Here is a 13,286-nt window from a genome sequence, read left to right on the forward strand (position 1 = left end):
AAGTAGACACGGTAGTGAGAGCCTTGATGTCGTAGGGTGTGGACTCCTAGGCATAGGCAAAAGTTAGACGAGAAAAGGGATACTTGTTCCACTGTAATGGGGGGAAGGAGGGCAGGGTGGTACACATTCAGTCAGTACCCTGGTGTGCAATGTATCAAGATATTTGGGCTGCAAGTAGGCAAAACTTACTTTGAGTCATGTTCACAATATACGTGATACACCTAGGAATACAGAGGAGGTGGGCAGTAGACACAGTGTGATCCGCAGCTCAGTGATGTCGTCAGGGACCCAGCGACTTCAGTTTTCTCCTAAGGTCAGTGTTCCTTGTAGTCATAAGATCTCCTTGCCCTGTAGCCCATCTGCCCAGCAGGTGCTGGGCTATATTTCCTTGTTCATATGTGGTAGGAGAGACTGAAAGAGAAAACCCGCCCCCAGCCTAGAATGGAAATCCTTCCTTACACTGAGCATACCAGTCTTACCAGGCCCTGAGTGGAAGTGTAAGCAACGCTGAGCGGTACTGTGTGCTGACAGCTGTGCATGAACCTGGGTTCCTGCTTCTCCTGTCTTGCCACAGCCACACAATGGTCAGAGTCCCATCAAGTATATGTATGGGAAGCAAGAGGGGACACCCGCACAAAATCATGGTTCTGTTAGGAAGGAGAGAGGGAGAGATGAATGTTGATGAAGTGGCCACCACAACCAATCTACTGGCTCTCTATGTGAAAGTGAGTTGGAGTGAATGCATAAGTCATTTTGTTTTTTAAAAGACTTCTTATGAGCATTTTTCAAGGTTTTTAAATATTCTTCATGTGACTTTAATGGTTCTGTGTTATTCTATCTTACTTAACAAGCCCTTGTAATATTTGTTGGTATGGCACTCTTCTGAGCACTTTACAGGTATTAACTGAATAAATCTTCATTTAACCCTATGTGATCAGTACTATTATTACTCCTCTTTCAAAATTAAGAAACTGAGGTTCAGAAAGGTTTTACTTAACCTGTGCCCAAGATCATGCAGTTAATGTGTGCAGAGCTGGAGTTCAGACCCAGGCAGTGCTCCTAATGACTAGCTTGTGCCGAATTAAAGAAATGGAATGGTTTGTTCATCCCTTGTCTTGATGGATGTTTAGGTAGCGCCCATGTTTTCCACAGTGCAGATGATGCTCCAGTGGGTATCCCGGTATATAAATGTGTCTTTGGGAGTGCTGTTAAGGTTCTCGCTGGGTAGTGCTTTGTGCTCCTGTCGTGCTCTGCTGCTTTCCCCAAGAACAGTGCAGCTGCACTCTTGGCATGGGCTTTCTAGGGGAAGTGGTCCCTGTCATGGCCCTCCATTTGAGTGTTTATCACATGGAGAAGTGAGCAGCACAGTATTATGAAAGCAGACCGCAATGGTCAGGAGACGGATTGTAGGTGTTGTTGGCATCTACTGGTATCCATGTTGCCATGGGCATGCCAACCCTTCAACCCCTGACCACTGCAGCATTTCTTCCCAGGGCTGGGAGTTTGACTGAAATCTTGTGGGCAAAAACTTGTAAGATTCTCTTGTGTTTGAAGAGATACATAACATCTCCTCTCACCTGAAATAGAAGAGGAAAGGAAAGTATTTTTGTTACGTAATTTTTGTTTTACTTATTTATTTTTTTACTTAATTCTAGATTTCACTTACTAGGTGTTAATCTCACTAGCTTTTTCTTTATTTTTTTTTATTTTTTTTTTATTTTTAAATTTTTTTTTTAATTTATTTATGATAGTCACACAGAGAGAGCGAGAGAGGCAGAGACACAGGCAGAGGGAGAAACAGGCTCCATGCACCGGGAGCCCGATGTGGGATTCGATCCCGGGTCTCCAGGATCGCGCCCTGGGCCAAAGGCAGGCGCTAAACCGCTGCGCCACCCAGGGATCCCTAGCTTTTTCTTTAAAGAAAATATCAATGAATTTCTATAGCTCAGCTCTTCTTTTTAAAACTGTTACCTATTTGTTTCCTTTTTTGTCTTTGGTGGTTAATCATCCATACGCTGTCATTCATGGTTGTGTTTTCTTCTTGGATGTTTTGGGTGCAGGTTCAAGGGATTGGGTCCGACTATAATTGTCTGTCCAACGACAGTGATGCATCAGTGGGTGAAGGAATTTCACACCTGGTGGCCTCCGTTCAGAGTGGCAATTCTACATGAAACTGGCTCCTATACACAGAAAAAGGTGACACTACAATACTTCAGTACCAGTTAGTTTGCTTGGTTTTAAACTTCTTTTACATATTTGTTTTTCCTTTGATCCATATATTTCTCAAATGTATGTTCCTGTATTTCTTTTGTGCATTTACTTACTGTTACTGGTTTAATTTAGAGCTCTGTATTTTCAAAACAATTATGAATATAGGCTTTATCATTCTAATTGTTCATAGTGTTGTTAAGACATGTTTGTTGTCCAGCAAAACACAACTGGGCACTGACAGGTCACCACAAGCCTGATAGCATGATTGGGACCATACACGGGAGGCTTATTTAACAGTTAGCTAGTGGGATTCGGGCTTTTAGTGGCTTTCCAGTTTTAAGAAAGTGTAATGTAATAACTCCTCATTGGCAAATGCATTTGTTAACATGCTTTTCAGCATATTTTTAATGAACAAAGAATAACCGGCCCTTTTGAGAATTTCCTAATTTGTGTTGTTGCTTTTTAGTTAAATTGTTTTGTGTTCTCTGAATCCTTAGCTAACATGTAAGCATAATCACTGTATTTTGAGAGTTGAGTTTCTTCACTCATTTGTAGTTTTAGTCCCATTATTAAAGTTTATTTGTGCTCAAATGGGTAGCATAGAGAGCTTGTATTATGCTTTTTTAGTTCTCAGCTCTGACCATCTAGACTGTAAGTAGTGTAAAGTGCTCCATAAGCATTTGCTGAGTAGCAACTAATTACACATCTTCACCTTGGGTTTGCAGGTTACTTTATTGACACGAAGTGGCAGTTTGTTATGAGTTCTTTCTTTCTCAAGTCTTTGTAGCTTTTGAGTGAACTCTTCTGTACCCCCAGGAGAGCAGTGCACCCAAAAGAGCAGCTGAGTATTTGCCTCACAGAGTTAGACACATGTGAGCCCCTAAAATCCATTGTCTCTTCAGTTTTGCCCAGTACCCCTTTCCTCCAAACTCCTATTTTGTTCAGGATCATGAGTAAGTGGAGCTTTTGACAGAAGTGAATCAGGAGTATATACAATTTGGTAGCTCAGTTTTGGTGAGATGGAATCTTGCTATACTAGCTGCTGTTAAAACCAACTGACTTTGCCCTAATTTTAAATGATAAATGGAAAACTGAGTTAAAATAATTAATGAAGGAGGGTTAATGCCATGATCAAAACAAAACAGTGATCTTTAACAGCATGAAGATAACCATTTAGATTGTTATTCTAGTCAAACTAAGTTGTCATAACTATCTTTTTGTCACCCGTATAAAACGTAGTTGTTGCCTTCATTCACTTCCATCTCTCTTGACATTTCTTGGTGTTTTGTATTACAAAATCCTGCAGGATTCATTAGTGGATGTTTCTCTTTAAAAGGCATATTTTCAAAAAATAAAAAAGAAAAAAGAAAAAAGAAAAGGCATATTTTCCGTATGTTCCTCTTTATCCTTTTATTTTCTTTGGGGTTACTGAAGGGTGTATACTCACTTGCACCTTTATCATAGCTTATCTGCATTTCCTCTTTCATTATAACCTGAGAACTATCTTCATGTAAATGAAATATCTCTGTTGGTGAGACTTGCTTCCTTGTTTGGAGGGCAGAACTTTAGAGAATAGATACTTTACTTTTGTTTGCAGTGATTCCATCTTCTGAGGTGGTTTTGCACATGCAAACACATGCATACATGTGATTGTTCATAATTTTTCTGGTGCTTTACCATTTACCAAGGGCCTTAACTTGTTTCTTATTTAACTTTTGAGGAAAAAGCAGTAGACTTGTGTTCTTCCTTTGACCCTTAACTCTACCATTTCTTTTCCATTATAAAGTATCCCAGATCTCTAAAGTTGTAAGTTGTTATGCAAACAACCAAAAAGATATTTGTTTGCATCTTACAAACCATACTCTTGACTTAGAAACATAGTTTATTATTTATTATTGTTAGTATCTGTTTATTATTTGTATTGAGGACACATTGAAAATACATTAAACCCTTTGCACAGACCTTGTTAGTAACACTTCCAAGATCAGAACTCTAGCTGCTGGATTCAAATACCTTTGCTCCTTTCTTTTAATATTTATTCGTGAAGATCTTCTTCACCACCCCATGCGTACCTGTTGATTTGCAGATAATGTGTTAGATTGCAGTAGAGTTTGTTTTTTAATCGTAGTTCAAACATTCTGTCAGTGCTGGTCCCTAAGCCAGCATCTAATTTCTGACTTCCTTTTTTTTCTTATCAGCTAAGATTCTTTTTCTTCATGGGGGAGCTTTCTGTGTCCACTAGCCTGTCCAGATAATGGTGCTCTGGCATAGGGGACATTCAGTGCTAGGGCAAATATGGAAGCGAATTTCTCTTTAGAAAACTGAAAAGTACAGTGCTTGGCTGGCTTAGTTGATTGAGCATTTGCCTTCAGCTTGGTCACAATCTCGGGGTCCTGGGATCAAGCCCCATCCCATGTCTGGCTTCCAGCTCATTGGGGAGGAGTCTACGTCTCCCTCTGCCCCTCCTTCCTGCTTGTGCGTGCATGCTCTCTCTCTCTCTCAATAAATAAATAAACAAACAAAATCTTAAAGAAAACTTGAAAGTAATTCAAGAGTTGTTCTGCTTATTCAAATAGATTGTCTTTGTCATAGCTGATATGACATATAATTTTGAAAATTAAAAAAATCTTCACTTAGAGCACAGACATCAGATGATCAATTTCTTAATGGAACACATCTGTCATTCTTCTTCCTTGTGTTGCCTTTTAGCTTCCCACCTCTCTCGCATGTGACCCTGTATTATCTTTGTTAATACTCTTTGATTGACAGCATAATTTAGAATTACCAAATGCAAACCCAGTGACCATGCAGAAATATATGTGGCTAGTTTTTTCAACCCAAACAATCAAGTCAGATAAAGACATTTTCAGTCTTCTGGATCTCCTCTTAATGGTCAATTGAAATCTCATTTCATGGGAATCTAAGATTTTCCTTTTCTCATTATGTTTTGTGATCCCTTTTTTATAACATAGAGAAATTTGCTACATGAATTGATTAACACACATTTGTTGAGTAACCATAAACATGACATTGCATTTGAGGCTGTTAAGTCTCCGAAAAAATGGATGTGATGTTTTTAACTGACCTTGAAAAGCTAACCATTTTCTTGGGGAGAGAAAATATTTGTAAAGATAATAAAAGGCAGTTTTGTGATACTTATCCCATAACTCACAGTGGATGGTGGCATCTTTAGCACTGTTACGAAGTTTATTTAATTATTAAGGACACTTTGTTAGAAGTTTTAATGAGAAATTTCTTGCTTATATTCTGAAACAGTTTTCACTTTGTCTCTCCCACCTTTTCTTGCTGTATCGTACAGATACAGTAATTCTGTGGAATATTTTTGGTAATTCAAAGAGTTTTATCTCATTTTGACAAACTTGGGGCATTTAGAGGCATGAGTGGAAATACAACAATAGCTTAAAGGTTCCAAAGCATAGGTTTTGTCATTACCAGACCAGGGTTTGAATCTTGGATTTGCCATTTTACAGCTTTGTGACCTTGGGCAAGTCACTTAGCTTCTGTGAATCTAGTTTGATCTCCTAAAAAATGAGTATTTTTTGGTAGTTTTGTTAATTGTTGGGGTAATAGGTATACATGAGAAGTGTATTGTCGTCCTTGGCATGTAACATTTACTCAGGTAGTTCCTACTGTTAGCAACAAAGAATGCTGTAGACCTATTCTCAGTAGGCAAAAGAAAGGATGCTCTGGTATTTCTGACTCATTCAATATAAATACTTTCTAGGTCAAAGGTTCACACTTGCTTTATCAAATATGTTCGTTGGCATTTACGTCTAGACCTTTTTTCTCACAGTCAGATGCATTTGGCCCCAGGTGGAAACAATGAAATAGCGTGTTAAAATTCTTTTTGTGAAACACAAGGTGTGATTAAAGAAAAAAAACACAGGAAAACATGGCTGCTTGATGAAACTGCCATTATGAGTTCTTTAAAAAGACCTGTTTTCTAGAACACTAGAGTCAAAGGACTTGGCTTTTTAAAGAGCTGGAAGGGAGTCAGGTAAAAACATAACAAATAAAAGTAGAAAAGGGCCACATGGTCCCTCAAGCATCCTAAATATTTCAGACCCGTTCCAAGTACACAAATTATAACACAAAGTGATATAATTCCTATTAACTTCAGAGACGGTGTATACACCTGATACAAGAAATGATAGATGTTATGTTTGTTCTGTGAGGTATATTGTAAAATTATGTTGCTGGAGCCCTTTTTTTCTTCATTGTCAGCACAAATCCTTGTTTATTAAAGATTTAGCTTGAAGGAAATTTTAATTAATTACAGGTGCAGTAAATCCTGCCTGGGAAGCTGCCGTGCTGTGTTTACCGTGAATGGCCTTCATGTGCCTGTGCTCCTCTCCACTCTCCCTGCTGCCTGACAGTGTGATTTATGGCTGTTGTTTTCTACCAGTCCACTGTTTGCCCTCTAGGAGGGATTGGTCTCCTGAGCCCCCATAATAACAGCAGCACTTTCACAGACATCTTTTAATGACAACAGCACTGCATTCAGTAAGTCAGGCTAATTGCAGATGTACCCTATTAATTGCAAAAACTAGGAGAGGTTACATATTTTACAAGCTTTTAATTTGAAACCGCCCGAGATGATTTGTCTTAAGTATTTGGATAGAGATGTCCATAATCAACAATTCACCATTATTGAAACTAGTCTAGGCAGTTACAGAATTCTGAGATTGAATCAGGTGAAAACAAAGTCTTAGACGGTGTTTTTGCCCAGTGGCTGTTAAGTGGAAGTTAATTTTCAATAGAGATGCTTGAAAAAAAATTCTTAGTCTTATAAAAGTATCTTTTTGATTCTTATTCATCATCTTCCATCTGTCTGAATATGGTAGAAATGGTTCAACATTACAGAATTTTCCAAGTAAACTTCAGTCCTTAAACATGGAAAAGAAGTTGAATTTGGCGCCAGTGGTGTGTATTTGTGAGGTTTGGCATCTCGTTTGTTCAGCTGTGGTGAAGTGACATCCAGAATCCAGGTCAGGATGGCATTCTTTGGGGGGTTTCAGGGAATGGCCAATGGCGAGTCTGTACATCCAGCAGTTACAGGAGTTCCAGGGTCCTGAGCAGGTGGACCTACATTTGCAGGGCTTGGCTATCACCCCGTAGACATTTTATACATGTGGATGGTAATTTGACCTCTGCTGGTTTTGAAGCCCCAAGCATTTGTAGTTGTTTTCATCCCCCTCTTCTCTCTGTGCATGCATAGAGCTCCAGGCCTAGAGGACAGTTCGGCTCGGACATTCTTGGTTTTGGTCTGCTGCCCTCTCGGGTCTTCTAATAACCACTGTGTTCCTGGAGGAGAAAATAAGGTAGAGTTGTGGTGGCTGCCTGTCCACGGGCTCCATGGAAAACTTAGATGCAGAGGAGCTATTAGCATCAGCTCTGGCTTCTGAAAGTCACGGGACCTGCAGGATGAGGCGTTCAAGGTGGAGCAGTGCATCTTGAGACAACTTGCTTTTCTTCTTGGGCACTAGTAGCTGTGGCAGGGCTGGTGGTGGTAGAGTAACAGTGTAGTCAGGGTGAAGCAGAGGGAAGGGAGTCCCAGGAGAAACCTACATATGTTTGTAAAGCTGGGAGCCCTGAGGTTTTTACTCTGCATTCACCATAAAGTACAGAGTTGGGAAATGGTTAATCAGGTATGCTCCTCAGTGTAGTACAGTGCAGATATTAAAAACTGACTAGGAGGATGGCGAAGTAGTAGTCATAATAATAATAATACAGCTCTTCCATTGAACCTTTAATACCTGCCAGGTACTATAGTTGTTCTCTAAAGCAGTTTTATGAACTTGGAAGTTTTGAGTGTAGTATGACATGAGAAAGTCTTTTTTCTCTCTTCGTTCTTCTCTTTCAAAATTTTTTTGGCTCTTGTCATACCCTTTTATACTCTGTTGAATTAAATATTCCAATCCTAGTTTATTAACATATTAAAATCACTTTTGAAGATGTTGAATTTTATAAAATTTGTATAATTATGATTATATGAATTATTGCATTAGGTTTCCTGATATTTTGCTATTCTTATATTCCTGTGATGAGCCTTATTAGGTTGATATAATATATGGCTAGGTTTTATTAGTAATGGGTCTCTAGTAGGGAGTACATGTGTAAGTGTGTTGCGTCTGTTACTTTGGAAAACAGGGTTTTGCTAGCCTTATAGTCATGAAGTGAAATACATCCTGTCTTTTCCTGCATTTTCGAATAGTTTAAACAATAGAATGGATTCCTATATTGCTCAGGAAACCCTTTGGGTCTGGTTGGCTTTTGGTGAGAAGAGCATACCATCTTCTTTAGTAATTGGTCTGATTCTTTAGTAATTGGTCTGATAAGTTTGTCTCATTTTTCTTGGGTTCATTTTGGTGCTTTATTTTTTTAACAGTTGTCCTCTGTCCAAATGTTCAGGCTTTTGGCTCACTGGTGGTAGTTGTGAGAATATACATTTGTGTATTGTCTACATCTGGGTTGTGCTCTTTTTGACATTCTCATGCTGTATGTCTGATTCTGTGCTTACAGAGGTTTGTGTGTTTGGTTTGGTTTTTGCAGTGAGGTGGTTTGTTTTTTGCTTTTTCAGTTCTACCAGCTTTGTGGTTTTTTTTTTTTTTATGGTCCACTAAATTTTGTTTTTATCTTATTCTCTCATTTTCCTTTTTTAGCAGTTTGCATTTACTGATCACTCAGTTTGATTTTAGCCTCAGTGGTGTGTAAAGAATGAGTATTCTCTGTGAAACTTTGCTGATAGCTATTAAAAAAGGAGCTCATGGATGGTGGTGCTCACATCCATTTGTATCTTAATTTTTGACCTTTTGTTTTCCTTAATCTTATTTTCTCTGTACTGGTTTGTCACACTCTGGCAGGCGGTAGATGTCTTGCTTCTTAGCACAGCTCTGAGGGCTCTGCGCCCCTGGTTTGTTGCAGGGCTTGTTGGTAGGTAAAGGTGCATGGCTTCTCCTCCTGTGTCTGTTATCTCATTTAATATATAAAATATTCCTCTTTTCTTCTCTTCAGTTCCTCTTGTCTGATATTTGTATTTCTAGTCCTGCCCTGTTTCTGTTCGCATTTCTTGGGTTAATTCCCATATTTACACCTTTCAGTGCCAGTCTTGTTTGGATCCAAGAGTCTGGCCATGTGTACCCACTGGAAAGTTACGCTGCTAATAACCCACTATCATTGTGGAGACTCTTGGTACATTTAGTCTGAAACCAGCTCTCATATTTTCTGTTTATTGTATTTTCTCTTTTCTTGATTTTTTTTGTATTTTTCTATTACTTTTTTCCCCTAGAGTGGTTTTGATAATACTACAGTCTCTCTTTTTTTTTTTTTTTTTTTTTTTTTACAGTCTATTTCTTGTCTCGTATTTACGTTGAAGTAGCAGCTATGGATCAGTAGACAGGCTTGTCTTTCACAAATGTCATCCATCCTGTTTCTCTTTCACAGGGTTGTTCACATTTTCTTTTTCTGGTTTTTAAAAAAGCGAACATGGACAGCCTCAGTGGCTCAGCAGTTTAGCGCCGCCTTTGGCCCAGGGTGTGATCCGGAGACCCAGGATCAAGTCCCACATCAGGCTCTCTGCATGGAACCTGCTTGTCCCTCTGCCTGTGTCTCTGCCTCTCTTTCTCTGTGACTCTCGTGAATGAATGAATGAATGAATGAATGAATGAATGAATAAATAAATAAATAAATAAATAAAGCAAGTGGACAGTATCTGTCACCTGTGCTCTTTTCTACCCTTGGACAGGGCGGGATTTAATAAAAGTACACTTTTATTTTCTCCTGTTCTTGCTCTAGGTTTTGTTAAACTAAACAGGAATTATAGTGACACTTAAAAAGTATATCTGTTTTTATATTTTAGATTTATTCTTAATGGTTTAATTAATATTTAAAACAATGTTTTAATATTTGCTTGCTGTTTTAATACAGGTTTCCCTGCTATCCAAAAGTAGAGCATTCCTATAAAACCTTTCATACACTGAAATGGCTTCAAGTAAAGAAGTACTTACTGTTAATTTATATGGAAAAGTTTTTTAGCATTCCTAGACCCAAATAATAATCTCTCTTAGGCTTTTCTGATACCTTAGGGCACATCTTGTTAACATGCACAAAATAAATCAGGATAATGCGCAGATGCTTCACAGACCCAGTTCAAAGCTGCAGTGCTTGCTGCCCAGATGCCAAGTGTAGTTCCTGGGGAAGAAGCTTGGTGGCACCACTCTCATGCTGGGGGGGTGCTGCCTCTGTAATGGCTCTCTTCGAAACAAAGACTGAACGCTATTTTTGCTTTTACCTTCATAAAAAAGTAAATCTTCTTTGGCTTTCTTTTGATTGGCAAAAAAAAATACTAATGTGGGTCTTCCCGTAAAAGTGAAGTGGCCTAACTGAACTTTGGAAAAGCAGAGGATACCTATAATTTATTTTAAGAACTTATGTACATATTACATGTAATTTTCCCTTAATTTCTTTTTTCTTTCACTGTTAAGTATGAGGCAGTGATGCCTAATATTTAGTTAAGACTAGCTTTGGAGTTGGCTACCTGTCTACATTCAGATCATGACTCCATCCCTTACCAGCTCTGTGACCTGGTATATTATTACAGTTTCCTCCTCAGTGAGAAGGACCTCTGTCCTTTTTCAGGGAGCTACTGGGAGTGCTCTGTGATGAGCATTCTGAGTCAGGGAGCTCTGCTGTCTACTGTTCTGCAGCATGCTTTGTGTTCCAGACACACTTTCTTCTGCCCTTGGAAAAGGATGGTGTTCTTTAAGTGACCACACCCCTGTACTGTACCTAGCCTATCTCTTGCTGGTTTATTTTCTGTTTTTTGCCTGTCTGGAGGTGGAATTTATTTTTTCTCTCAAGCATGATTGCTGGTTTGGATCAGTGTAGAACTCCAGGGTCAAAGCTTTTTCCCTAGAATTATGGAAAGATTCTCTCTTTGCTTTCTGACAATTTTAGTGTAATAGAAGAGATGTCCAACTCGTCTAGAGTCTTTTTCCTCGGAAGGGAATCTTTTCTTCTTCTGTTTTGTTCTGACTAGAAGCTGCAGCATTTTCTTTACTTTGGGAATTCTAGTAGGTATATGCCTAGGGCTTGGTGTCTTTTCAGTGTTTCTGCCTGACACTCCATTACATTTTGCTCTATACACTCTTGTTTCTCCTCAGAACTTTTTTCTGTCTTTAAAAAAAAAAAATTGCTTTTATATCTTTTTCTATTCTCTCCTCTTGGAATTAGGAGAGTGCCTAATAGATAGAGTGCCACATCGATAGAGTGCCCAGATTTGTCTTTCTTGTCTCCCTGGCTTTTCTCTCATTTCTTTTCTGGTTTAAAAATAATCACTTCCCAGGCAGCCCCCGTGGCTCAGTGGTTTAGTGCCGCCTTCAGCCCAGGGCGTGGTCCTGGAGACCCAGGCTCGAGTTCCAAACAGGGAGCCTGCTTCTCCCTCTATGTCTCTGACTCTGTGTGTGATTCATGAATAAATAAATAAAAATCTAAAAAAAAAAAAAAAAAAAAATCACTTCCCATATATCTTGTTATTTTAAGTTTAACAAGAATTGACACAGAGGTTATTTTAGAAAGATAAATATTGGATAAGTGTTTACATATTATAACTTTTTCTGGTTTTCTTTTGAGGTTCCCCCTGCCTTTAATAGTAGATACTGTAGTCCGTGTTTACCAGTTACAGATTAATGAAACATAAAGTGAGCTTCCAGTGCTGATAGTGTAGAATTGTAATTTTATGTATTATGTTTGTATACGTATCTTAAAAATGCATTAGATTACATCATTGAAAGATTGCCGTTTAAAGAATTCTGCTCATTTAGTTCATTTAAATGAACTTCTTTAAAACTGGCTTTACTATTTTATCATGATTTTAGGAGAAACTAATTCGAGATATTGCTCATTGTCATGGCATTTTGATCACTTCTTACTCTTACATTCGGCTGATGCAAGATGACATTAGCAGGCATGACTGGCACTATGTGATCTTGGACGAGGGACACAAAATTCGAAATCCAAATGCTGCTGTCACCCTTGCTTGCAAACAGGTATGGCCTTTTATAACAAGGGAGATTTCCACGTGGAAAATGATACTTGAGAATAAACTCTGCTTTTAGTAACACATTTACTGATTCTTGTGCCTTTGCATAAGGAATTTGAAATGCAGGTTTTGCCTTAATGCAGAAAGTTCTTTACTCTTGTACATAATCATGGTTTTACAAATTCTGATTGTTCACATTACTGACTGTCTCTCTAGAGATCAATTGTTAGAATGTAACCAAATCCAACTCTGAATCCTAGTATTCAGTTTGAACAAGAAAAATCCTTCCCTATTTGTCTTTTCTATGTAAAATGTCTACATTTTGGAGATGACTAAAACAACATGTAAAAGTGTTAAATAACAAGATTGCATGGGAATATTTTGGGTTAAGGATGGCGATCATCTCTTGAAAAGTGAATTTAATAAAAAAAAGTGTTTTCTTTCCTCCAAATAGTTCCGTACCCCTCATCGCATCATCTTGTCTGGCTCACCAATGCAAAATAACCTCCGGGAGCTGTGGTCGCTCTTTGACTTCATCTTCCCAGGAAAATTAGGCACATTGCCCGTGTTCATGGAGCAGTTCTCGGTCCCCATCACCATGGGGGGATATTCAAATGCCTCCCCAGTACAGGTAACGTATTAGGCAGGTAACACTTTTAGGCATTTTAATATTTAAAGTGTTCCTACTAAATACTATACTTTGTAGCCAGGTCATTTATAATATAAAGGAAATTGCCAAACTTGTAAACTGGTATTTGCCCAATGTCACAAAATTATTTTTGCTGGACAGCTCATATTTTTCCAGATGAGTTTTAAAAAAATCATGTGTAGCATTCAAAAGCAGTCAGAAATTATGAAACAAGAATAAATCAGTTCTGGACACTATATAATTTAGTGAATCTTAAAAGATTGTATAAAAACTTAGAAAAGGAGAAGCTAGGGAAGATGGAGTTGTTCAGAGAGGACTTAATGCAACACTTGTGTCCCTTCACCTGATTCTGGGAAAACAGGTCAA

The 13,286-nt window shown here is 38.4% G+C and overlaps 1 protein-coding gene across 1 annotated transcript in view; it reads left to right on the plus strand.

Annotated features, from left to right (window-relative positions):
- The window catches only part of ERCC6 (ERCC excision repair 6, chromatin remodeling factor), a 73,860-nt gene that overhangs the window by 40,031 nt on the left and 20,543 nt on the right, over nt 1-13,286 (plus strand). Inside the window, exons 8-10 of the mRNA XM_077878600.1 lie at nt 2,061-2,196; nt 12,108-12,278; nt 12,726-12,902. Coding sequence (XP_077734726.1) covers nt 2,061-2,196; nt 12,108-12,278; nt 12,726-12,902 — 484 coding nt within the window. The remainder of the gene's footprint in view (nt 1-2,060; nt 2,197-12,107; nt 12,279-12,725; nt 12,903-13,286) is intronic.

This window comes from Canis aureus, chromosome 29 (assembly GCF_053574225.1).
Source record: "Canis aureus isolate CA01 chromosome 29, VMU_Caureus_v.1.0, whole genome shotgun sequence".
Classification (NCBI taxonomy): Eukaryota; Metazoa; Chordata; class Mammalia; order Carnivora; family Canidae; genus Canis; species Canis aureus.